The sequence below is a fragment of the Notechis scutatus genome, chromosome Z (genome assembly GCF_049901735.1).
Source record: "Notechis scutatus isolate UNSWTSFEM ecotype Mainland chromosome Z, rNotScu1.2, whole genome shotgun sequence".
Taxonomy (NCBI): Eukaryota; Metazoa; Chordata; class Lepidosauria; order Squamata; family Elapidae; genus Notechis; species Notechis scutatus.
In genome coordinates this window covers 62,015,180-62,041,989 of record NC_142025.1, presented here as the reverse complement: position 1 = coordinate 62,041,989, position 26,810 = coordinate 62,015,180, and the positions used below count along the sequence as shown (strand labels likewise).

Here is a 26,810-nt window from a genome sequence, read left to right as displayed (position 1 = left end):
AGATGATGAATCAGGCAACACTGTATCCTCTGACCATGCTGTATAAGGTCATAGGAATAGTGTGGTGAGCAATGCTGTATGATTGATATAGGTCTGCTGTGTTCTAATTTTATCAGTTCACAAACTGTGAAATTTTACAGATTCTAATCTTGATATATATAATAAATATTCCTACTTATATTAGATATACTCATTAGCTTAAAAGTATTTCAGTTTATCATCTCTCAAGGTAAAATTGCACTATTTTTTAAAATGCTCTTATTTTTTATCCTTAATATATTTACTAAATTATCTCTCCCAGCTTATGTCCTAACTTAATGTAGACAATGTATTATTTTGTGTGTAAAATGAAAATAATTAATTACACATATATAATAAATGTATATGCATAAATATGTTAATATATAGTCCTTGCATGTGAAAGGATAAAACAGGTCCTTTTTCAGTAAAAGAAATTGATTCTTGGTTCCTTTAAAATTAACAGCTATACTGTTATAACTGTAGTATTTTCAAATACTAAAAAACACTCCTTCTCATATTAAAGTATAAGCAATCATATCCAAATTCATTTATATAGATTATGCATTAACATTTATATATTTCTAAACAACAATATTCATAATACCTAATTTGCAATGCATTTTCAATTTATCCAATAAACTAATAAATTTAGGATAGCTTTAGAAGGAATAAGATGCTTAAAGGCTCTCAGTGTTAGATAAACTCAGTGTAGTTTAGTTCCAAATCTAATAATGACTACAAAAATATTCTACACCAGGGGTGTAAATCTCAAGGCTGGATCTGCCCATGGGGTGTTTAGATCTGGCCCTCGGGGCCACCGTGGAAACAGTGAAAGAGCGGCCTGTGGTGCCTTGGCTTGGCCCATCGTGTGGCTGATCTACAACCTGGTGGTGGCTGGCAGCATGCTGGAGGTAGCTGTGGCAGCCAAAAACGGAGCATGGTGTGTGGGGGCACACGTGGCCCTCTCAAGTTCCATTTTTGCTGGTAGTGTGCTAGCAAAACAAACTACTAGCAAAAGTGGCATTTGATCAAAAGTCAAGGAGGCATCTCCTTTGAGCATCCAAGAAGGGACAGGAAAGGAGAAAAGGAAAGAGGAAAGACAAAGAAAAAAGAAGGAAAGATGGGAAGAGAGCAAGGAAGGAAAAGGAAGGAAAGAGGGAAGGAAGAAGAAAGAAAGGAAAAGAAAGAGAGAAGGAAAAAGAAGAAAAGAGAAGGAAGGAAGGAGATTATAATGAGAAGGAGGGAGAGTCTGAGGGAAGTCCTGCCTTTGCACTTGACCACCAACAGCCCTGCTGTCCTTTCGCCATCCCCTTGTCTCCTCCTCCTGATCTCTTGTCATGCCCCTGGTGGAGACTGACTCTGAGGGAAAGGAGGAACAGCCGATAGGGAGTGGAAGTTTGACTCTGGAGGTTGTGGAGGAGGCTTGGGAAGGGCAGAGGCCAGCTGAGCAGTCAGAGGAGGACCCAGGCCCATCCCCTATCCATCCTAGGGAACTCAGGGAGGAGAGGATAAGGGAGAGATGTGGTGTACTCGGGAGAGAGGGCCTTGATCCTCTTCATGGACTGCTGTGACAACTGAATAAGAGTATGGATCTGTGTACTGGAGAACGCTGGAAACAAAGCGTGTAAATATCTCTAGTTTATAGTTCCTCTCTGAGTTTGGTGTCCTTTCCAGTGTGTATTATCTGTGGATATCCTCCAGCCCTTATCTTGCCTGGTTTGTGTTGTTTTTTTCCTTCTTCGTTTAACTGTGTGGGAGTTTTTTTTGTCTTCCGTCAAAGATATTCGGAGCTTGGAAGCAAAGTGAAGGAATAAAAGGGGCTTCACCTGTTTTCTGTGACTGTTTTGTATCCCACCCTGGGTCATTACACCTCTCCTGGTGGTCTCCCATCCTATCGCTGAGGATGCTTTGATTCCAAAGCCGGGTCTTCTTGCATGGAGAGGGCCTCCCTCTGACCCACACACTTTGCCGTCTAGCATACATTATTAGCAACCTGGCCAAGGAGAGTGAGCACAGCAGCAGCCTCGAGGAGGTAAGCGCAGCTGAGCACCCCTTTGGGGCCTCAGTGTCTTGGAAGGTTGATGGCCAGGCTGGGCACTTGCCTTCTGTTGCCTAGGGCTCTAGACAGCCTGCGCCATCATTTAGGGGTCCTCTGTGTGGTCTGAGAGGGATGGTGAGGCTTTTCTGGAGGACAAGGGTTTGGCCCTCTCCCTGGTCTTGCCGCCTTCTGCTGGAGATAATGAATCCCCCCCTGCCTGGGCGCCACAGGCACCCCCGACACAAGTGACATTGATCTGGCCACGCCCATCCCAGCCACACCCACCCGACTCCCTGAGGTCAAACAACCCTGATGTGACCCTCAATGAAAAGGAAATTGACACCCTCAGCTCTACACCTTACTAAATTGACTAGTTTTAAAAATTTGTCTTTCCATTTATTTCACTTTCAAGTAGTTTTTACTAAGTTTTATATAATTCATCTAAATGTCTCATAAGGTTTTTTCAAATGTTGTGAAATGTAAAGGAGACAATATTTTTAATAACTTTTTTAAAATTATTGAATTACCAGATAAGTCAACACTTTTTATACCTATGTGTCAGGCTAAGCTCAAGAACAGCAATAGCAGTAGCAATTCAGTTCTTCGTTTGCTTATATATAACAGATAGAAACTTGCCAGGCTAAACGCTTATGACTCTGCTTAATGAATATACCCAGGGTGGACTTCAAAAAATTTAGCAACCGGTTCTTTGCCCTGTTGCTGGGTGGGCGTGGCCATAGTGGGCATGGCCAGGTTGGCCTCCTGCACCACCCTGGCCTGGGAGTGAAAATGGGCCATGGGGGGGGGGGTTTGCCCTCCCCCGGTTCTGGAGGCTTTCCTCGAGCCTCCAGGAGGGTGAAAACGGCCTCCCCAGGCTTCGGAGGCTCTCTGGAAGCCAGAAATGGGCCCATTTTTCACCCTTCCTGAGCCTCTGCACAGGCCCTGCACTCACCTGAGATCCAAAATGGGCTGCGTGGGGACTCCTGGAAGAGGAGGGGTGCAGTGGGCGGGGCAAGCCAGGGATGGGATTTGCCGGTTCGCCGAACTGGCCACAGAATTAACAACCCATTCGCTCAAACTGGTGTGAACCTGTAGCAGCCCACCACTGGATATACCCTGAGAGATTCTAAGGAATGTGTGTCCTTAGGTTCTTCCTCTGTGTCCATTCCCAGGTTGTGTTGTGTCTTATCTCTCCTTTCCCAAATATGCTATCTTCTTCCTGGGAAACTGCCACTTCACTTTAGAAATACATTTTTTATTTTGTGTTTTTATATACACATCCTTGTGTGAAGAGTGTGGTTCCAGGTCATTTTACATTTTAAAACAAACATGACACATTGATATTAACTTTCTTACATAATTTGATATTAGTACATATTATCAATCTTAATTATTCAATATTCTCATGTACTATTTTGTATCAGTTTCTATATTCTTAACATCACTTCTTTTATTATAAATTCTATATTAATATTCATATTTGCAGTATATAACAAATTATATGATTCAAATAGCCATTCATAAATTCATATTAATTTGTATTTTCTATTATTTATCCCCTTTTTAGTTCTTGGTTGTTCCACCACATTAAAACAACATTTCTTCTTATTCCCAATTATAATAAAATAAACAATATTCATCCTATTAACATTTAACATATTACACCATTCTAGGAATACTATACTTCCCTTTATCTATTAGCATATTTCACTATCTTATTTTTAAATCTGTCAGGTTCCACATGTTATTTCTTTTCCTACCTTACAATATTAATTTTCATTTTTGTTACAGTTAACAATTATATATCTTTAATAGTAATTTTATTTATTTATTTGATTTATATAGCCGCCTATTCACCCATGGCTTACACAATGTAAAATATTTAAAACAAAAAATAAATAAAAATAAAAACAATAAGAACTAACAAAAAGAATCAAATAAATTAGTAAAGTACAATAGAACAAAATTTGGGAAAACAAAAAAAACCACAAAACAAAAACAAAAACCAGCTCCCACCCCCCCACCCTGACGACAGTGGGTCACACTAGCCATTTGATGGGTTCCATCCCTCTCTGGGTTCCCCAGGCCTGCTGACAAAACCAGGTCTTCAGTGCCTTTTGGAATAGTATTAATGAGGGGGGCATTCTAATCTCTGGGGGAATGATGTTCCAGAGGGATGGAGCCACCACAGAGAAGGCCCTTCTTCTAGGTCCCACCAAGTGTATCTCCCTCAGGGGTAGGACCCGCAGCATTCCCTGCCTCCTCGCTCTAATGGGTCGGGTAGATGTCACTGGCAAGAGATGTTTCCTCAGATAACCCGGACCCAAGCCATGAAGGGCTTTAAAGTGACAACCAGCACCTTGAATTGCACCCGGAAGCAAATTGGCAGCCAATGCAGCTCCTGCAGGAGAGGTGATACATGTGCACACAGGGGTCTGCATAAAACCATGCAGGCCGCTGCATTTTGCACCAACTGGAGCTTCTGGATGCTCTTCAAGGGCAGCCCCATGTAGTGTGCGTTGCAATAATCAAAACCAGATTGGAGATATTGATAATAGATTAACAGTGGTTGAACAAGATAAAAGTGGTATGTTGAGATGGGAGATGGATAGATCAGAATTCTATCTTAGATTCCAAAACGTAGAGGAAGAAAAAGGACAAAACTTAGCTGAGATAATGATAGAAATACTGGCTGAAGCTTTGGAAATAACTCAAGAGAAGATGATGGATGGAATAGATGAGGTTTATCGAGTTTTCACAAGATATGCGATGAGAAATAGCTTACCAAGAGAAGTTCACATTAGATTTACAAAGAAAGCCATTAAAACGCAAATATTGCAAGTGGCAAAAGAGAAAACATTGAAATATAAAGACAAGGAGATTGCGGTCTTGAAACAAATACCCAGATGAGAAGAGAATACCGATTCCTGACTAAAATGCTACTTAAAAAAGAGGTGAATTATAGATGGCTGATTCCAGAAGGTTTAATATTCACATGGCAAGAACAGAGACATAGAATTGACTCAATTGAGAAAGCGGAATTATTTTATACAGAATTTTTTGGAGGGAAAGAGGAAGAGGCAGAAAAATAATTTCAATAATTGAATTCCAAGAGGACTGCCAAATGGTGACTGAAAAAGAAGAAGGTGCAGTAGGTGGAAAGGTGGAAGCCAAAGAACAACGTGAACTAAGATCTACGAGAGCTGCTAAACCTAACTACAAAATATAACCATGGAAGAGAAAAACTGATTACAATTAATATAAATGGACTTAACTCAGCCGTTAAAAGAAGGAAAACCTTTCATAAATTAGAGAAATTAAAATTTGATATAATTTGTCTACAAGAAGTACATATTAAAAAACAATATGAACAATTGTTGATACAGCCAAAACTAGGGAAAATATTTACTTCCTTGACACAATGTAAGAAAAGAGGAGTGGTTTTATATATTAAAGAGACCATCCAAGCAAAATTGATTTATACCGATGATGACGGAAGAATACTAATGGTGGAAATAATGGACAATAATACGAAAACACTCCTGATTGCAATCTATGCTCCGAATGACAAACAAGAAGAATTCTACAAAAAATTACATATGAAAATAATCGAACTGGACTATGCTATTATAGTTATGATGGGAGATTTTAATGGAATTGTAGACAATAAATTGGACTATACAGCACAGAAAACAATAAAGCAAAACACAAAGTCCTCTTTTCTGATGAAAGCAACTTTTGCATCTCATTTGGAAACCAAGGACCCAGAGTCTAGAGGAAGAATGGAGAGGCACACACTGCAAGATGCTTGAAGTCCAGTGTGAAGTTTCCACATGTGTTGATTTGGGGAGCCATGTCATCTGCTGGTGTTGGTCCACTGTGCTTCATTAAGTCCAGGGTCAACGCAGCCATCTACTAGGAGATTTTGGAGCACTTCATGCTTCCTTCTGCAGACGAGCTTTATGGGGATGCTGACTTCATTTTCCAGCAGAACTTGGCACCTGCCCACACTGCCAAAAGCACCAAAACCTGATTCAATGACCATAGGATTACTGTGCTTGATTGGCTAGCAAACTCGCCTGACCTGAACCCCATAGAGCAGGGGTCTCCAACCACCGGTCCGTGGACCGGTACCGGTCCGCGGAACAAGTCCTACCGGGCCGCTGGTTGCTGGGCGCCGCCATATTTTTTTGATGAAAAAGTGCTTCCGGTGAGCTTTTCCGGATAGAAAGCTCACCGGAAGCACTTTTTCATCAAAACAAGATGGCGGCGCCCAGCTGATGCCGGTACCGGGCCGCGGCGCCCAGCTGATGCCGGTACCGGGCCGCGGCATAAAAAAGGTTGGGGATCACTGCCATAGAGAATCTATGGGGCATTGCCAAGAGAAAGATGAGAGGCGTGAGACCGAACACTGCAGAAGAGCTGAAGGCCGCTATTGAAGCATCCTGGTCTTCCATAACACCTCAGCAGCGCCACAGGCTGATAGCTTCCATGCCATGCTGCATTGAGGCAGTAATTGCTGCAAATTGCTTATACTTTTCAGAGGTCCGATATTGTTCTATGTACAATCCTTGTTTTATTGATTGCATGTAATATTCTAATTTTCTGAGATTGTGGATTTGGGGTTTTCATGAGCTGTAAGCCATAATCATCTCAATTATGACAAATCATGGCTTGAACTATCTTGCTTTGCATGTAATGAGTCTATCTCATATATTAGTTTCACCTTTTAAGTTGCATTACTGAAATAAATGAACTTTTGCACAATATTCTAATTTTTCAAGTTTCATCTGTATTCCTTTTGGATTTGAGTAAGACAGAACTTATTAAATTAAGACAAGATGCTCCATCAGGGGGAAAGGAGTGAGGTTTCAAGAGAAATGGCATTGATGTTTCAAAGCATTAGAGGTAATATAGCAAAGAATCACAGAGAGATAAAGTGCCTAATGAAAGGCATACATGGGAAAATAGAAAATATACTACAATTGATGATGAATGAAGATCAAAGAGTCTAGGAAAGAGAGGAGATAGCAGAAAGAATGAAAGGAAAGACAGAATGGACAAACCAGCAAACAAAGCAAGAAGATGGGAAGGAGAGGATGATAAAGATAATAATGACTAATGAAATAAACCAAGAGAAAAGCACTTTAAGAGATTTAAAAATGGAATCTGGTAACCTGGAAAATACTTTTGAAAGAGGGATTTGGGCTTGGGTGGATATTTTGGAGACCTGGCAGCTTAGGAGGATAGAGATGGGAGAAATATTCAGTCTGAATGGTGAAGATACAGATGCTGATAGAGATAAAGATCCAAGAGAGGAGCATGGGAGGCAAGCCAAAACACACACACACACACACACACACACACACACTTTTTTCCTAATATAATGATGGTCTGATTAGAAATTTCAGTAGAGGTAGAAATAAGAATACACATCTTCATATGAAGTAATCGTTAGATGGAGGTTGAAGGTTGAAAAAGGGTATTATAAGATATGTTTAAATAATAGGAAGACGTACTTGAATGGCGTATTGTGACTTTGAACAACTAAATAATGAAGGACTATGCCTTATATAAACATGTGTATTAATATTAGGATTAGCAATGGTGAACAGATTAGAAGTTAGAATAGAGGTGGAAATAAGAAATAGGGGAAATATTAACATATATAAATGTTTTAATAATAGAATACAAGTAATAATTTGGTGGAAAAGATTAGAGGGTAAAAGATGGTATTACCATGTATGCTTATAACATTATTGACATTAAAATGGAGTTTTGAAATATTGAATAACTACTTTTAAAAAACCGTGTATATTAATATTAGGATTATATAAATTTGATTAGTATATGATTACAAAAATAAGCATTTTTTCCTAATGTGAAATAAGATACAGTTAGTAAAAGGGATTTGGAAGAATAAGTATATTAAATTTTTAGAATACTTTAGGCATGTAATTTATTTCAGTTTAATTAAATTTAATCTAAATATGCGGTGTCTTTTGAGTTATTTCCACAGTGAGGGAAGTGTTTTAAATGTCTATAGAGAAGAGAGTAATCCGTATACTGGCCCTATACTAAGAAAATATGTGACAGAAAATTATGTAATAGAACAGTTATATACAGGAGCATGTTTAGATATTTGACGTTAAATTATAAAACCAATATTTAGGAAGATTGATGATTTAGATTTTTTACCACTTTTTTTTTTACTGGAATCAGGTTTGAAATACTGTATATAATATCATTATTACTTTATGTATTAAAACTATTAACTCTGATTGATTTGAAAAACCAAAATGCAGATTCTGCAATTTTTGACAAAATTTGAAGACTTATTTGAAAACTCACAGATTTATTGTGAAACTGTTATTAGTAGCCTTAACATTTTCAAATCAAAATTCATTTCTTTTAATTATTAAAAGAAAAATCTCAAAACAGTTTTGATCAAGATATAAGAATCACATGAACACTTTTTTTGTTTCTGAATTTTTTTCCTCTATTTTCTCGCCATCTGTTTTTATTTGTTGTTTGTTTTCGTTACTGAAGTCAAGTGATTTTCATCCTCATGGGGAAACTGCAGCTGATTATTTTAGCCGCACTAATCGTAGGGGAAGCATTGTTTCTGACTTGGATGATGTCAGCATTCCAGACATGAGCAATGTGAGTGTCTTTAACATAAAGTTGATGCCATTGCTGCTAATTTTTCTTGGTAAATGTGTTAATATTTTTAAAATTATTTGTTAGTTTTAACAAATAATGGCAATAATGTTATTTTATTATCATGCATGTACTTTTTTTATTTTTTATTTTTATAGCATATAAAAATTACAATTTCAATTGAACAGTGTGTTGTCTGGGTACAAATCTTTTTAGGATATAACAATCTAAAAGTTTGCAATAATATTAATTACATTGATGTTAATTATAATAGTATCAATAATAATAATTACAATATTATTTTCTTAACCAATTCAACATGGCTTTCTTATATCACTAATCATATCCATCTCTTTCCCTATATCTAGCTCCTGTTTTTTCCAGCTACCATTGATAAAATAAGTCCTAAGTCAGAAAGTATTCAGTTTCCTTCTTTTCCCCAATTATAAGTGTTAGCCTATCCTGCACATTCTAGGATTTTTAATCACATTTTCATCTGTTGGGATCTCTTCGCATTTCCATTGTTGCACAAATACAATTCTAGCTGCAGTCAATACATGCAAAATCAAATATGCATTCCCTTTATTATATTGATCCGGCAAAATGCCCAACAAAAATATATCTGGTTTCAAGTCAGTAAGCTGTTTTATCATTTTTTCCAGCCATGTATGGATTTTTGTCCAGTATTTATTCACCACATATGATAATACAAGCCATGTGTCTCGTGGCATTTCCAACATTTTGCAGATTTATCCTTAAACATCTTTGCTAATCTTTTTTTTAATACATTTTTTTTTATTTTTTGTATCTACAAACACATCACTGTGTGAACAGTCTGATTCCAGGTTATTTTACATTTTAACTACAAACATGACAATAGTTTCATATTGGTGCTATGAACTTTCTTATCTAGTTTGATATTAATACATATTATCAATCTTTAACATTCAATATTTCCATATATTATTTAATGTTAATCTATATTCTTAACATTGCTTCTTTTGTTATATTAATTGTCATATTTGCAATGTTTAACAAATTTATAATATAATTCAACTAGTCACTCATAGATTCATATTAATTTATATTACCCATTAGTTATCCCCTTTCTTAGTTTTTAATTATGCCACCTTTATGTTTTTTAAAACAAAGTCCCTTTTTAATCTCATTATAATACACACATCATAATTTCCATTCTATTTTCATTTAACAAATTGTACAATTCTAATAATAATATAATGACTTTTATCCGTTACCATATACTACCATATCTGTTACCATATTTTCTATCAGATTCCACATGTAATTTCTTTCCCTACCATACAATATTGACCTTATGCATATTACATTTAAGTTATATGACTTACATAATAATCCTATAATAGGGATCTTATATATCTTAAATTATAGTACTCCCATTCATGTGGAATCCTCATCTCTAACTCTCATTAACGCGTTAATTAATCTCTTCCTAGCTTGTCTTCCATTTTCTATCATTTTTTGACCCTCTTAATCATTTCTCTTTTTTCTATTATGTTCAACTGTCTCTTTTTCCAATTATCTAATTCTATCCTTATTCTCTCGAAATGTTCTCTCTGAAGTTCCCTTCCCTGTTGCGTTTCTTGTGGGCTATTCTCCCCTTGGTTTATTGCATCAATCATTAGCATTTCAAATTTTATTTCCTTTTTTCCCTTTCCTTTTATTTGCTGTTCCTTCTGCTCCATTTTTCTGGCTTCTCTTCTAGTTAACTCCTCCTCCTTCTGTGTCTGTCAGGCTACAGAACTTTTCCCATTCAATCAACTAGAATGAACTTCTGAAAATGTATCAAAACATAGCAAAAGGAATCCTTTATTGAGATGAGACAATTCATGTAGGGGTTAAAAGCAGCGTCTAAGATCTCTCAGGCATGCAGAGATAGATAAGGGAGTTTAAAACCCCTCCCCTTATCTTGATGTGCATTTAGTAAAACAAAGAGCCAACATGTTAATTCTCCCCACCCCCTTTTTAGAATGATCTTTTCCAGAGTTTCCCAGGATACATCTCACTGTGGAATTGTTATGGTCTCTTCATCTCCTGGCTGTCTCTCTCAGAAGCGATAGATTCCGGTCATCTGAGTTTCATCCTTCCATTGTATCATGTGTAGGTTATACAAATTCGATATAATATTAAATATATTCAGGTTACATAAAGAAGGATTTATTTGTAAGTCTCCCCCCCTCTTTTCTTCTTCCATTGAAGAAATGACAAATACATGGATCTGACAGTGTCTCTTGTTTTCTCTCTTTAATTTGCTTCTCCATTTCCGGATTTTCTTCCATGCTTTGTATTTTATTCAGAATGTCCTCAAATCTTCTACTTATCATATCTCTTGTATCCTGTAGTTCCAGAACCAATTCTCTGCATATTTTACTCATCTTTATTTTTTGTTTATTCTATTTCTTATATCCAATTGTCAAATTATCCCGCAGTCATTATTTAAACCAGTGTCACTTTCCAAACTCTAAATCCAAATAGTCAGGAGCCTTTATGTCCCAGATTTAATCCATTTGACTCTTTTCAATAGTCCAAGGGAGTATCTTCTTATATTCCTCCACCGATTTAAGTTTAGTGTTAAGCTTTCTCTTAACAATACAATTCCTTTAATTCTTTCTTTCAATTCCTCTTTTATTAGGTCTTTTTGTTTAATTAGGTCATTTCAAAATTTTAGAGATATGCAGGATTTTTCTTTTAACAGCAGGTGGCCCTCTTAAATCAGTTCCCACTTTCCACCTTCTCCCCCCTTTCTTGAACCTTTCATCAAATTTGCTGATATTTCCAAAAGTTAATTATATATTCCTTTTTCAATCAGTTGATTAATTTTTTTTAAATAATGCCTGTCCCATGCCAAATCCTCTACAATCACCAATTCCAATTTTCAAATATTCCTTTAAAAAGTTATCTTTCTTTATTTTGTTTTCCTCCCATCTTTTTTTTTTTTTAAATTGAATTCTTTGTATTCTATTCATTCTTCTCCCATAATAGTTCCAATTCCCAAAAGTCCTTGTGAGCTCTCTTTCCTGATATTTTTATCAGGGTTACCTTTAGTGATTCAGAAGTATTTTCACCCAGTTCGCACACCGTCACTTCGCTCATGTAGAGTCTTAGGTTTTCAGACTGTCCCCGTCTTCATGGCAGCCATTTTGGTTGCCACTGCAGCTCATCTTTGGATGAGGGGCCATTCCATGTCAGGGAGGAGAGATGCGGCTCTCCTCTACCTCCCAGGACTGAGGATTTTCCTTGCCATCTTTTTGCAGCTGCGCAGATGGGGCAGCTAGCAACGTAGCTCTCAATGTCTTTTTTAAGGGATGGCCAACAGAACAAACATGGACAATTGCAACCATGTGCATACACTTCCAAGAAATTAACAGAAACTGAGCAAAGATGGGCCATATGGGAGAAAGAGGAATATGCCGTATGATGGGCTCTCCTCACCTGGAGACATTTCTTAAAAGGGAACAAAATCCCCTTTGAAGTCTGGACTGATAATAAAAATTTAAAAGCGCTGAAAACTCCACAGAAACTTTCCCCCAAACAAGTACATTGGGCGCAATACTTTAAATGTTTTAATTTCACTCTCAATTATCTCCCAGGAGGGAGGAACTTTTTAGTGGATGCCTTGTCAAGAAAATGGCAATATAAAAGCAAAAAGAGTGAAATTGTTAAATCAATGCTCGAAACACCCCAGCTAGCCACCAAAGTAATCACCCGAGCACGAGCCCAAAAAGAACCATTTGCAGACAAATGTGATGGCTTCCAAATTTAAGGAGGCTGGTTATACTTAAGGATGACTGGTTCCAGGCTCAGAAAAATATTTGCTTACTTAAGGACGGTTTAGCCTAGGTAGAGAACAAACTTTATGTCCCTGCCAGCCAAAGACTGGATGTCATCAAACAATGCCATGATTCCAAAATAACTGGATATTTTGGATTTATAAAAACTCTGCTCCTCATCAAAAGACAATTCTTTTGGAATAGGACTGCTTTTACTGCCACGTTGCTGTTGTCTGCTTTGATGACAAATGGTTGTTTTAGAATTGGTTCTGCTCTTTACGTTTTTTGAATGCCGCTTAGCATTTCATGGTCCAGTTAATGGGTTTCCTTGGTTTCAGTTTCCCCCACCTTTGTTTTTAGTAACTTTTAGTAACTTTGTAATGGGGAGGGTGATATTCATAAAAGCTGGAATGAACTGACAGTAAAAGTTTGCAAAATCCAGGAAACTTTGTAGTTGTTTGCGGGTTTCAGGCGGCTCCCAATCAATGCGGCTTTTACTTTTTGTGGATCCATCTCTATTCCTTCTTGGGATATTCTATATCCCAGGTAGTCAATTTTTTCTTGGTGGAACTCACATTTTTGACAAATGGCAGTCCAATCTCTTTTTGAAAGTCTCAAGTGATGACGCTCCCACAACTTCCGAGGGCAAGCTGTTGATTATTCTCTTTGTCAAAAAGTATCTCCTTATTTCCAGGTTAAATCTTTCTTTATTCAGTTTCCATCCATTATTCCTTGTCTGACCTACAGGTGCTTTAGAAAATAGCTTGACCCCTTTCTCTCTGTGGCAGCCCCTCAAATATTGGAGGACTGCTATCCTTCTCTTCACTAGACTAGCCATGCCTAGTTCCTGTAACCATTCTTCGTATGTTTTAGTCTCCAGTCCCCTAATCATCCTGATTTCTCTTCTCTGCACTTTTTCAGCTACCACTGCATACTGTTGGCTCATATTTAGCTGGTTGTCCACTAAGATTCCAAGATCCCTCTCACAGTTACTGCTATTGAGGCTGGTTTCACCCAGTCTATATGTGTACTTTTGTTTTTTCTTGTAGTGTACGACTTTATTTTTCTCTACATTGAATTTCATTTTGTTAGATAGGGCCCAGTGTTCAAGTCTGTCAAGATCCATCTGGATCGTGAGCCTATCTTCTAGGGTGTTAGCTATTCCTGCCAGCTCTGTATCATCTGCAGATTTGGTAAATTTCCCTTCTATTCTCTCATTTAAGTGATTAATGAAGATACTGAAGAGTACCGGGCCTAAGACGGAACCTTGTGGCATCCCACTGCTTACTTCTCTCCATGTAGACTTAGACCCATTAAGGACTACTCGTTAAGTACGGTTTGTCAGCCAGTTGTAAATTCATCTGGTGGCGATGATATCTATCCCAGTTTTTCTAGCTTGCCAAGAAGTAGGTTGTGGTCTACTTTGTCGAATGCCTTGCTGAAATCTAAGAACATTATATCCACATATTTTGCTGGTCTACTAATTTAGTCACTATGTTGAAGAATGAAATAAGATTGGTTTGGCATCATCTGTTTTTAACAAACGTGTGCTGACTGCTAGTTATTACTTTACTTGTTTCTAGATGTTGGCAGATCTGTTTTTATTATCTTTTCCAGTATCTTCCCAGGTATTGATTATCTGTAGTTTCCTGGGTCTGTTTTTTTACCTTTTTTGAAGGTGGGAACCACATCAGCTCTTTTCCAGTTCTCTGGTAGTTCCCTGGTGCTCCGGGATTTTTGAAAGATGTGGTGTAATGGTTCTGAGATGACCTCTGCAGCTCCTTTAAAACTCTGGGATGTAATCTGTCAGTTCCCAGTGATTTGTGTTCGTCAAGATCAGACAGGTGTTCTCTTACTGTTTATTTTTTTTTTGCTTATTTTAATTTTTACTTCTAGTCTGTTTTTTTAGAGTTATATTTTTGGTAGGTTGGGCTATAGTTTCTTTTTGCATGAAGACCGAGGCAAAGAATGAGTTAACTAGCTCTGCTCTCTCTCTGTTGTCTGTTACTTCCTTGCCGTCTTCTCTCTTTAGTCGACCGACTGTTTCCTTGATTTCTTTCTTGTTATTTGTATGTTGGAAGAAACCATTTTTAATTATCTTTGACTTTTGTTGCAAGTCTTTGTTCATTCTGAGCTTTTGCTTTCCTGACTTGGTCTATGCAGTTTCTGGCTATCTGCTGATAATCTGCCTTAGTTGTATGTCCCTCTTTCCATTTTTTGTACTTGTCCTTTTTTTCCTTTCAATTTGTTAGAGAGATCTTTGTGCAGCCATGCTGTTTTTTTTCTTGGATTTCTTGTTTTTCTTTCTCAGTGGTGTTGTGCTGGTCTGGGCTTTTATGATCGTACTTTTCAGAGTTTCCCAAGATTCTTGAGTTGTTTTCCCCTTTAGGATTTTCCTCCAAGGAACCTTTCCCAAGTTCTCTCTGAGTTTATTAAAACAGCTCTTTTAAAATCTAAGAGTCTGGTGTCATTATGTTCTATTGCTTGTGTTTGTGTTATGTTGAATTCTAGTATCACATGGTCACTCTCATCCAAGTAGTTTCAACTTCCTCTATCACTTCATTCCTATTTGTAAGAATTAAGTCCGGTATGGCTGTCCCTCTAGTTCCATCCTCTATCTTTTGGACAACAAAGTTGTCAGCAAGGTTGGTTAGGAACCTATTTGATTTCTCACTTTGTGCAGAATTAGTTTTCCAATTGATATCAGGGTAATTGAAGTCCCCCATTACTATTGTTGTGTGTTTCCTACATATGTTTGTTAGTTTGTTGACAAAAAGGACATCTATTTTTTTCTGCTTGATTGGGTGACCTATAATATACACTTATGGCCATTTCATTCTTTTTTTCTTTTATATTGACCCAGATGCTTTCTATGAGGTTTTCATCTTTGGTTTCATGCATTTTTGTAGCAATATAGTGGTCCTTTACATACAGTGCAACTCCACCTCCTCTTTTATGAGATCTGGGGTTTTTTTTTGGACAGTTTGTATCCTTCTATGGGTATGTTCCAGTCATACTAACTATATCATATCTATCTTCATGTATTAATAGTTCAAGTTCACCCTATTTGTTTCTCAGACTTTGTGCATTTGTGTATAGGCACTTGAGATCTTTATGTCTGACTCTGGGTATGCTTCCTATGTCTCCTATTTGGTATTTGAGTTTGTCTTCCTTCCCACCCCTCCTTTTTTCATTATTTGACTTGCTTTGTAGGGGTTTTTGTTTGGAATTAGGTCCTGGAGATCCTAAGGATTGGTCACCCTCCCCCCTCAATTTTAGTTTAAAGCCCTCCTGATAAGTTGAGTCAGTTGTTTTTCGAAAACATTCTTCCCAGACTTTGTGAGGTGCAACCCATCCCTTGGCAGAAGCCCATCATGGAGATAGTACAGACCATGGTCCAGGAATCCAAAGGTTTTTTGGCAACACTAACCCTTTAGCCAGTGATTAACTTATAGAATTCTCTCTTCTCTTACCGTATGTTGTCCTTTCGTTGGCAGTATTGTTGAAAAAACTACCTGTACATCTAAGTCCTTGACTTTCTTGCCCAGCTGCTCATAATCACTCAATATTGTTTTCAAGTCCTTTTTTGTGTCATTCATCCCTACATGTAGTAGTAGGAAAGGGTAGTAGTCTGTGGGCCTAATTATTTTGCTCAGGTTCTCAGCCACATCCTTGATTTTTACTCCAGGTAGACAACATACCTCTCCAGATTGCATGTTTGGTCTGCAGATGGTTGGTTCTGTTCCTTTGAGAATAGAATCTCCTATCACTAACACTCGCCTTTCCTTTTTAGGGGTTGCAGTTTGGGGTGCTTTTCTGTTTATCCCAGGTGAGTTTGATGTGACTGTTTTTTAGAGATGTTGGATGATGCCTCTTTTCTAAGCGTTTGCATGTTTTCTTTGAGGGGGAGGTTGTAGGTCTGAGTATTTTCAACTGGGGGAGAAATCTGTTGCTCAGTTTTAATGGGGCTGCTTCCAATTGGCTTAATTTGGGCAGCAGAGGTTTGTTGGATGTGTGCTACTTCTGTCTTTGATTATTGTGTAACATTCTGTGTAACATGCCTCCATTTGTTTTCCTCCAAGGGTTTATCAGCAGGGTCAAATCCTCTAGGAATTGTTTGTTCATTATTTGGTTCAACTTGGGCATGGCTTTCTTGTGTAGGTTGGAGTTTGGCTAGAGCTGTGTCTAGATCCCTTATTTTTTCCTCTAGTAGTTCACATAGCTTACATTTAATACATGTGTAATTTGAGTGTTCTTTGGACATAAGCATTTACATGGAATATATATTGCATACCACAATGGTATCAGTCACCTGTTCCATGAATTTATTTCTTTTTGCTGGTTCTTTTAAGGGTAGAGAGTTTTCTATCTTTTTTTTTCTATCCTTTTTTCTGCCTTTTTGTGCTTGTTTGTATACCTTGTTATTTATTATTTGTTTTACTTAGTACTTACTATTATGTTAGTTTTTTAAAATCCCTTTCTTCCCTATACTTCTAAAAAAGTTTTTGAGCTCCATTTCCCCCATCTTATTATTTAATGTTTAGCTTATTTATTTGATTGATCTTTATTAATCCTATTCTTCCTTGATTTCTAATTTTTCACTCTTGTCTTTATTATTTGCCTATTTATTTGTCTTTTATTTTCTGTCCTGTATTTGCTTTTATTCTCTACTGGAGTCTTCCCTCCCTGCTTATTGGAACTTTAGGGTTTGTTTATTGCCTTCATTTCCCTCATTTGCTGCTCCCGCCACTTGTTTTCTTTGCCAGCTCCCTTCTGTCCTTTGGTGCTCCAGTCTTTTCAGCCTTGTCCCTGCTCTGGTCAGCTCTCTCGTGCAGCTTTCTGGTCAGCTGTCTGGTCTGATCCACTCAGCTCCACTGTCTCTTTCCCAGTTGCTCTCTGCAGTGCTGTCATGCTCTACCTCGGTTGCTGCCCCATGCTGCTGCTGGCTCTCCTCCCTGCTGCTTTTTGCTCTCTTTGAAAACTTTGTATTTCAAAAGGAACCTTTTATTGAAAAGGGATGAAAGCAAGTCAGAATTCAAAGCAGGCTCTGAGGTCCCTCAGGGCATAAAACTAGGATATAGGAAATTAGAGACCCCTCCCAACAGTCTGATCTGGATTCTACCAATCCACAGGTTTGGAGATGTTATTGTATTGGTGTCTTTGAGAAAGCAGATAAGAAAAGTTTCTCAGGGCTATCTTCTGGCCTTACAATCTACATGGCCCCCTCCTCCCTTTGCATTCCCCCAAGAGGTGAGAATTTTCCAGACATTTGAGGCACCAGGCAATGGTTATAAATCAGGTAAAAGGTTAAGCAAGAAATAGGATACCTAGGATACATAGAGAGGAAAAAGAACTAAATTTATTAAATCCAACATCCCCCCTTCACCGAAGAATGGCAGATACCTGGATCACAGTTCCTTTCTCATCTACTAATCTATGTATATATTTCTTTTTTTCCTCTATTTTCAGTTTATGTGCAAGCCATTTTCCAGGCTTATTCACATTTTCAGAAAAAATTGTTTTGCATTTTTAATTTTTTGAGCCAATTCTTCTTTGTCAATTTCTCTCTCCATAGTTTGTATAAATTCCTCATCTTTTAGTATTGACTGGTTTAATGTCCATCTCCATTTTTTTCTTTTGTCTTTTCCACTTGACTCTCACTGGATTGTGATCTGCTCAGCCACTTGCCTCTATTTCTATTTCTTGATCATTTGACTTTAACTCCACTGACATCCATATCATATCTATTCTTGAACAGGACATATGTCTATTTGAATAAAATATATATTGATTTCTCTTACAATTTACCTCCCTCCATACATCTTGAATACTTATTTCTTCCACCATTTTAAAGAAAGTCTTTGGGACTGATTTCCTAGCTTTTTTATTTGCTTTGCTGCTTTTGTAATAAAGTTCTGCATCTACAATTGCATTAAAGTCTCCTACTGTACATATATTTTCATATTCCAATTCTGTAATTTTCTTGTGTAACTTTTCATTAAAAAAATCTTGTTTATTATTGGGTGCATATATTGCTTCAGAAGTATCTGTTTATAATTCATAGTTACCTCTACCATCAAGATTCTGCCATCTTCATCTGCAAAGATTTGTTTGGCATTTATTGTTTCTTTAATATTTAATGCCACACCTCCTTCCTTTTGCTGTGCTAGTGAAAAGTATAATTTTCCAAGTTTAGAATATTCCAATAGTTTATTATGTTGTTTTTTTAATGTGGACCTCTTGAAAACAAGTTATGTCTAGTTTTAGCTTTCCTAATTTATTGAAAGTCCTTTTGCTTTTCATAGGGGAATTCAGTCCATTTATATTAATTAACAAAAATTTTATTTCTTCTTCCATGTTTTTTACTTGTAAATAAGTCTTGTTCTAGTCACTTTTTTCTCTCTCTGACCTTTTGTCTTTGCACCTTCTCATTCTGCTCTTTCCTTTAATTCTATTTCATCTTCTTTTGGTTGTGTGCTTCCTCCTCCTGATGCTTCCTCTTTTTTTATCATCTACTACCTCTTTCTTTCTTCCTTATATGGTCCAAATTGCTCATCTAAAAATTGCTGAGAGCTTCCGGTGGCAAGGCAAGGACGAGCAGAGGGGCAGAAATCCGCTGTGGTTTCAGCTAACCTTTTCTTGAGTTTGGGAGGATCGGGGTGGGGCAGTGGTGCTCAAGGCTCCCTGCTGGGTGAAGTAAGCAGCCCCAAGAGTTCCCACCCTCCCTTTTGGAGCACCTCCACCACCCAAGAGAAGCAAGCAGCAGCAGAGGGCCTCCAAAAGGGAGGGCGGGATCTCCTGGGGCTGCTCGCTTTCTTCTTCTCCCACTGCCCGCTTGCTTCCCATAGCTGCCGCCTCTGCCCGGCCGCCAGATGAAGTGAGCAGCCCCGGGAGTTCCCTCCCTCCCTATCGGAGCGCCTCTGCTGCCCAGGAGAAGCAAGCGGAAGCGGAGGCACTCCAAAAGGGAGGGGCTGCTCGCTTTCTTCTCCCACCGCCTGCGTGTGTGTGTGTGTGTGTGTGTGTGTGAGAGAGAGAGAGAGAGAGAGAGAGAGAGAGAGAGAATAATGGGGTCATATAGAAAGTCAGCATACAGGCATCCAATTCTGGAAGCATTAGGAACCTTTTGTTTACAATATCTGTAAATTTGGAATTTTCCCTTCTGTGCTACAAATTCATTTTTGTTAAGAGCATGGGACGTTTGAGTGTTACATTTCTGAAATGTTTTTTGTGTGCATTCATGGAAGTCGTTAACTTTGATTTGTCAGTGTTGGGTTGCCTGATTATTACCTTCAGGTGAATTCTTGAGGTTAAATAGAGTCTAAGTAAATAATAAAGTTTCTCCATTCACAGTTCCTAATGTCTGGTTTTTGAAAAAAGGATCATTTCTAAATATGTTACTATTCTTATAAGGTTTGTTTTGTTTGTGTAAGTTCTCTGCAACAATGCCACATACAGCGACACAAATGAAGAGAAAGAATATCTGGCTATGAGTCAGGGGATAAAAGTATTGAGCCTGAGGCTTCTGTTTTGCCTGCGATCTTGGATTGGGGTTTAATTGCAACTGTTCTTGGTTCTGATCTGGTTCAATAGCTTGTGATCCAATGTAAGAAGGATGTTGAGGAACAAAGAGTGAAAGGGTGCAGAAGTATTCATCCTGAATTGAAAGTAGGGCCGTGGGGAGAACAAGCATCTTTGGGACTGAAACTCATGTACTCATAGATGATATTCTTCCGATTAAAATCGAATTCCGATTTTCATCGCCCCCCTTCCCCTCCTTCCTCTCCCCTCGGAGGCCCCCTGAGTCAGGAGCAGGAAGCAGCTGCCCAGATCCGGAGCTGATCTACACCACCGACTGGAAAGGAAGGGTGTTGGTGTGTGTGTGCAATTTCTTGGCGCGCGGCGCTGTGTCTCTTTTGGCCGGCCCCGAAAGAGCGCGCGTGGGGCGGGCGGTGGAGATGCGGGAGCGAATGCGAGAAGGAAGCGAACCTCATTGCAAAGTGGGTTTGAACGCTTGTTGCACTCCAGAGGCTTGGAATTATTCCGGGTTTGGGGAGGGGGAGAACGGAGAAAGGCGAGGCTGGGCTGCTCCAGGAGGAGAAGGCAGAAGACGCCCTGGGGTCTGAGCCGCTCGCAGCGGAAACCACCCTTAGCCCGACGTGGGGAGAAAGAGTGAGGTTAGCGCCCGCCAGCCTGTCCTTCCCGCCTCCGCGGCTCGGTTTCCCCTACCGGCGGGTGCTCCTTTCGTGCGGAGGGCTGCGGGGAAGCGCTCGCCCGAGAGGATCTCTCCCTCTCTCCCTGCAAGGTCAACGTCTGCGCTGCGGAGGAGAGGCAGGAGGTTCCTCCTGCTTGCTGAGAGGTGAGGAAGCCGCGGCTCACCCGGCGAGATTTGGGAACGAGGGGCAGGAGGAAGCACGCACACACCCGCGGCTCACTTTTCCAGCTCTGCCCAGCCCTCGCGGCTCTGGCGCGGCCCTGGCAGGATGAGCGGAGGGTCTGGCGGGAGGCGCTCGCTGCCCGCCGGAGCCGCGCCAGAGCCACGAGGGCTGGGCAGAGCTGGGAAAGTGAGCCGTGGGTGTGTGCGTGCCTCCTCCTGCCCCTCGTTCCCAAATCTCGCCAGGCGAGCCGCGGCTTCCTCACCTCTCAGCAAGCAGGAGGAACCTCCTGCCCTCTCCTCTGCAGCGCAGACGTTGACCTTGCAGGGAGAGAGAGGGAGAGATCCTCTCGGGCGAGCGCCTTCCCCGCAGCCCTCCGCACGAAAGGAGGACCCGCCGGTAGGGGAAACCGATGTGCATCAGAGCAACCCCACGGTCCTCCATGAATCGAGAAGGGGCTTTAAAGAAAAACCTCTGGAGGTCCAATCTTGCAGCAAAGAGGGCCAATCTGGAACTGAAGAGGAAGACAACTAGCCAAAAGACAGGCCAGACTCAAAGTTATGCTATCAGCTCAACTAGCTAGAAAGAAGCATAGAGAAGCAATGCTGATCAAAGGAAAGGGAACAAAGAAAAAGTCCAATTAGAGATGAAGCATTGTGGCTGTTTTTCTGTCTGTTAAGCAGGGTTTGTTTGTTGTTTTTGTTTGTTTGTTTTATTTTTTAAATGTGAAATCCTTTGCCGGAGAGCATTCTCATGGTGCTTTTTATTATTATTTTTTGTCAAATAATAAAACTATCATGCAGACTCACCTTGAAAAATCACTTTTGATTACTTTACTCTGCTAAAGCTTAAAGGGGGCATTGGCAATTTAATTCCCACCGGGGCGCTGCGCGGACCGCGGCGGGTGCTTATGTAACCCCTGCATCCCTGGCTACTTTTCAGATTTTTTTTTCAGAGGGGAATATCATGCCTGTGTACTGTAGATACAGTAAGAAGCACCAGCTGGGTCTAGGAAGGGTCACCAATCTGAAACGTTAAAGGCTGCATGATTCTGCAGCCCTCAGTAGGGTGATTTATTTCTTTCTTTCTTTCTTTCTTTCTTTCTTTCTTTCTTTCTTTCTTTCTTTCTTTCTTTCCTTCCTTCCTTCCTTCCTTCCTTCCTTCCTTCCTTCCTTCCTTCCTTCCTTCCTGCCTTCCTGCCTGCCTGCCTGCCTGCCTGCCTGCCTGCTATTGCCTTTCTTCTGGGCTGTACTTATTCTATGATACTATAGAACTGGGTTTGCTCTGAGCATCCTCTTGTTTCTAAGCTGCCTCATTTCTGTTGATTGCATGTATTTTTTTTGAAGACCCTGCACAAAGATTAAAAAGCACAGTCCCTGCCTGCAGGCTTATTCTCTGATAGACAGAGTACAATAGAACAGGGCCAAACTAGAAGAATCCCACCCCTGTGTGTGTGTGTGTGTGTGTGTGTGTGTGTGTGTGTGTTTTCAGGCGGGCTTCCTAGATTTAGAAGGAGAGAGGGAAAGAGAAAGGGACAGAAAGAGAGAGGAGGGAGAGATGGAGGGGGGAGAGAAAGAGAGGAATACAGAAAGAGAGAAAGAAGGAAAGGGGGAGAGAAAGAAAGTGAGAGAGAAAGAGAGAAGGAAGATACAAGAAAGAAAAGGGAAAGAAAGAAAGAAAAAGGAAGAGAGAAAGGAAGTGAAAAGAAAGGGGGATGGAAGGAAGGGGCAGAAAGAAAGAGAAAGTAAGAAAGAGGGAGAGAAGAGAAAATAAATGAGATATGTGGATGGATAGATAAATACATGGAAGGAGGGAGGGAGGGAGAGAGAAAAAAAGGAGAGGAAGGAAGGACATAAACCCTGGCTTCAGAAGACTTTGAAGCAGCACAGCAATCTAGTGCTGGCCTGCAAGGAATCTCGGAGGTCATCTAGTCCAACCCTCTGCTCCAGCAGGAGATCCTTACAGAATCAAAGAATAGCAGGGTTAGAAGGAAGGGTCTGTGTGTGTGTGTGTGTGTGGCTGTCTGCCTGCCTGCCTGCCTGTCTGTCTGTCTGTCTTGTCTGTCTGTCAAAACTCCAGAACAGGTCAACTAGCTCTGGGGATAGTCATAAATTAGAACACTTGCTAAGCAACCGGCCATTAAGCGAGGACCACTTGTATTTGGTGTGCTACTCACATGGCCACCAAGTCACGCCCATTCAGTCATGTGATCACCAAGCCACACCCACCCAGTCATGTGACCAACAAGCCATGCCCACAGAACGGTTGTTGCAAAATTTGAATCCCACCCTTGAGTACTTCTGGCTACTTGATTATATAAAAGTGAGAATTGAGTATATCAAGAGAAACAAACAGAAAAAGGGAGAGAAGAAAAATGCAGTTGAGGTGAGAACTTTAAAGAACCAAGAAAATATATATATGGATCTGTTTGGAGTGAGGTTGGTTTGAAGGATACAAAAAATGACAAAGAGATGTAGGTCAGAAAATGTCCTACTTGTATGATAATTCAATTTCAAATAATTATTCTAAAAAATTGAGAAGCAGAGGCTTTATAACCCTCAACCATCCACTCCCAGCCCTATCAGTAGTGCTTAGAAGGCTTTGAATTGAATTTGATTATTTGAATAATATTTATTTTATGTGAAACTTTTTTCTTGAAAAGCCATATGTCCCTTTTTAAATGCATTTCCTTTTCTTTTTCTTACCTCATACCTTTAATTCTTTGTTCTGTTGTTCTCTGCTCTTTTTCTATGCTTGAATAATGGTTCTTACCAAGTAAGAGATTGGAATGATGGATGTGTATGTATAATGAACACAATGAATAACATATTGTTTTGGGAGTATCTGTACAAATAATTTTGATCTTTTAGCTTTGTGTTGATGCCTTGATCTTAATTTTCAAATTTTTATCTAAATTTTAATTAAAATTAAATGACTCCAAATAACAAAAACTTGGATCGGTGAAAACACAGAGATTTTATTTGTAAGCTGAAATCAAAGCAGACAAAAGTTTAAAAGCTGTTTGCAAAGAGTGGTAGGATCTTAGCTTATCTCAACATGAGGTTTGAGCTAAGAACCACATCTTAAGATTTCAATACATTACATTTTATAGTTTTTCTATCCTGACGTCCCCCATGCCCTTCCTATATCGATCCAGTGACTGAACACAGCTAATCCGAAATGCCTTATGGAGACAACATCATTTCCTTCAACACATCCCAATGACACATCACATATTTTAACAACATGGCTTTTTCTTATCTTACTTGGCATTAAGGAATGTCCCTTCAGCAGGGCCTCTTTCTAACGGTCTGAGAACAAAGAAATATCTATTCCTAACACACACTTGTTACATATTAATATTACATTCAGCACATCTTCTTAGAACAACATAATGATTATATGCATCTCTAACATATTCACCTATGCAAAGTAAAAGTCTGGTAAACTTAAGCACATGCTTTGAAAAACAAAATCTTCAACTGATTAAATAAAGTTAGGGCAATGTTTGTAAATGTATTAGAAAATATATTTACAGCAGGATTAAATCAAGATAGCAAATGTCTATAGAGCAACTGTCTTCTTAATGCTATATTATACTATTCTCTTCACCTACATTTTATTTTTGATTTTTTGTTATTTCTAACAAAATTAAGCCCTTATTTATAATAAATAGGTTTGAAGTAGCATATTCATGAATTCTTCAACATTACTAATCATTTTGTATACACTATGGGCTTGTTTCCTTTTTTTATTTGCTTTCAGGTGGTAGCCATTAATTTTTAAAACTGCCACTTTTTCCGGTTTTTTGTCTCTTTGTGAATTATTGTATAATTGTGATTGTGTGTTTATGAATCAGTGAGAAAGAGTAGTTTGAGAGACTACTAATGGATTCTATTTAAATACACTGACAAGAATCAATGAATTTTATATTTTATTTTGTTGACAGCTACTTTTAACATTAAGTATTAATTAAGTTCTAATATTTTTTCTGATACTATTCTTTTTTTGGAGTATGCTTCCAAATTGTATTTCTGTATAAGTATAATTGTATTTCTGACTTCAGTATAGTTTTCATTTCAAGTAAAATTGTGGCTTTTGTGGATATTTTGGACATACTATGCTATCTATCTATTTTTTGGAAATATAACTTATTATTGACCTGTTACTGCAAATAGTTTCTAAGGCAAACATAATAATATGAGAAGATTGTACTATATATAGACATATACATTGTATGGATGTTCAACTGTCACTTCAGAATAGCCTAATTAATATCTGATGAAGATTGTCCATTTTTGGAAATGTAATCTTTCACAATGAAAATTGGCTGTTAATATTTTTAATGCAGTCTGACCCAGAAATGTTTCTGATGAATAAGGAAATTAAAAAAGGAAGAAACAAAGCCACCAGTCCAAGTAGGGTTTGATTACATGAAAATTGGAATATAGCATTTATTTCTTCATCTTAGTATGTTCCAATTTGCAAATGTAGAAAAATTTCTTGAATTTGTTAAAATATAATTATTTTAATATTAATTTATTTAACAAAATAAAAGCGTTTTGAGGGAGAAAATTGTACATGAATTCCTTTTTGGGTTCTTGGTTCTGGTTCCTGCCTCTACATTAGAATATCAAAAAGTATTTTAAGAGTATCATTTTTTCTGACTCCCTGAATTTGTAGGTTTCTACTGAGTATTTGTCAAGCTTTTTAAAAATACAAAGCACCAACTAGCAAATTGTTTGCATACAGATGTATAAATAATAGTTGTTTTCAAGGTATCATTATGCCAAATGTTATAAGGACAAACTATCAACAGATTTTGTTTCTTGTTTGATGACATAATCCTTTCATTCTATTTTCCATAAGGTCCAAACAGATAAATGATGAGGAATGAATTATTCAGGGTGACATTCTGTGTGATGCTGTAATTGATTTTACTATAAACTACTATGTATAGTTGGTTAAAAATATACTTTATCATGGTAAATGTTTCACATACAATTTACTTGAGTAATTTTTAAACTCATAGATACTATAGCTCCCTAAAAACTAGACATTTTGAAATCCTACACCCATGAGTAAAACCAAGGGGGTCCATATGTTTGGACAATTAAGAAATATAGTTCTATAATTGTTTTATTTGTATACTACAGGCATCTTGAAATTTGTGGCACAACAATTGCTAATTGTAGGTATATCCAGGCAAAATGAGGAGCAAATCCCAGAATCAATGCCCTCAGTGGTTTTGACAGCATTCGTGCTTTGTGTCAGGATTCCGGCAGTTACTCCAATTAAATCATGAGCCTCGAGCCACACTCCCAAAACTAAAAAGGATTTATTAGAAATTTACATTCTGGGATTAGCCTGGGTGGAGCCAACTCTGAGACACGTAATTCACTGTCACCCTTGATCCTACTTCCCCTCCCCCCACTCCTCATCCAACGAAACACGTCCATAGCCAAGAGTTATGCTCTCCGATTAAATTTTTGTGCAGCAGAAGCTTCAGTCATCTAATCAGTCTCTGAAGAAAATATGAATGGAATGTACTTTTGATTCCACACTGTTGCCTGCTCTTTGAAACTCCCTCCCTTCTTTCTGTTGACAACTATAAAATGTGCATACAAAATGTTTTATGAGTTGACATTCGGGTCCCCTCACTTCTTGAAGGTGACCTGTACAGCACACACAAAAACAAATTGATTGCAGATATGGAAGCTTATGCTCACGAACCACCACCCCCAGGCTTGGTTGGATTTTCTGCATGGAACCTTGCTACAAGGTGATCGGCTTGGACATTCCTACTCTTTACCCATGATGCCTCTGATTAGGGGTAGCCCTTCCACTTGATTAAATATTGGAGTTGTTTCCTGTGCCACCTCGAATCGAGGATTCACTGCACGTCATAAT

General features: G+C 38.7%; 1 protein-coding gene across 50 annotated transcripts in view; it reads left to right on the top strand.

Annotated features, from left to right (window-relative positions):
• LRRFIP2 (LRR binding FLII interacting protein 2) overlaps nt 1-26,810 on the top strand; it is a 96,449-nt gene that overhangs the window by 38,982 nt on the left and 30,657 nt on the right. For 39 of the 50 annotated variants that reach the window (XM_087948005.1, XM_087948042.1, XM_087948039.1 and 36 more), the window contains one exon: nt 8,609-8,722. The exons of the other annotated variants lie outside the window; for them this stretch is intronic. In XM_087948005.1, coding sequence (XP_087804131.1) covers nt 8,609-8,722 — 114 coding nt within the window. The remainder of the gene's footprint in view (nt 1-8,608; nt 8,723-26,810) is intronic. 50 annotated transcript variants of the gene reach the window in all.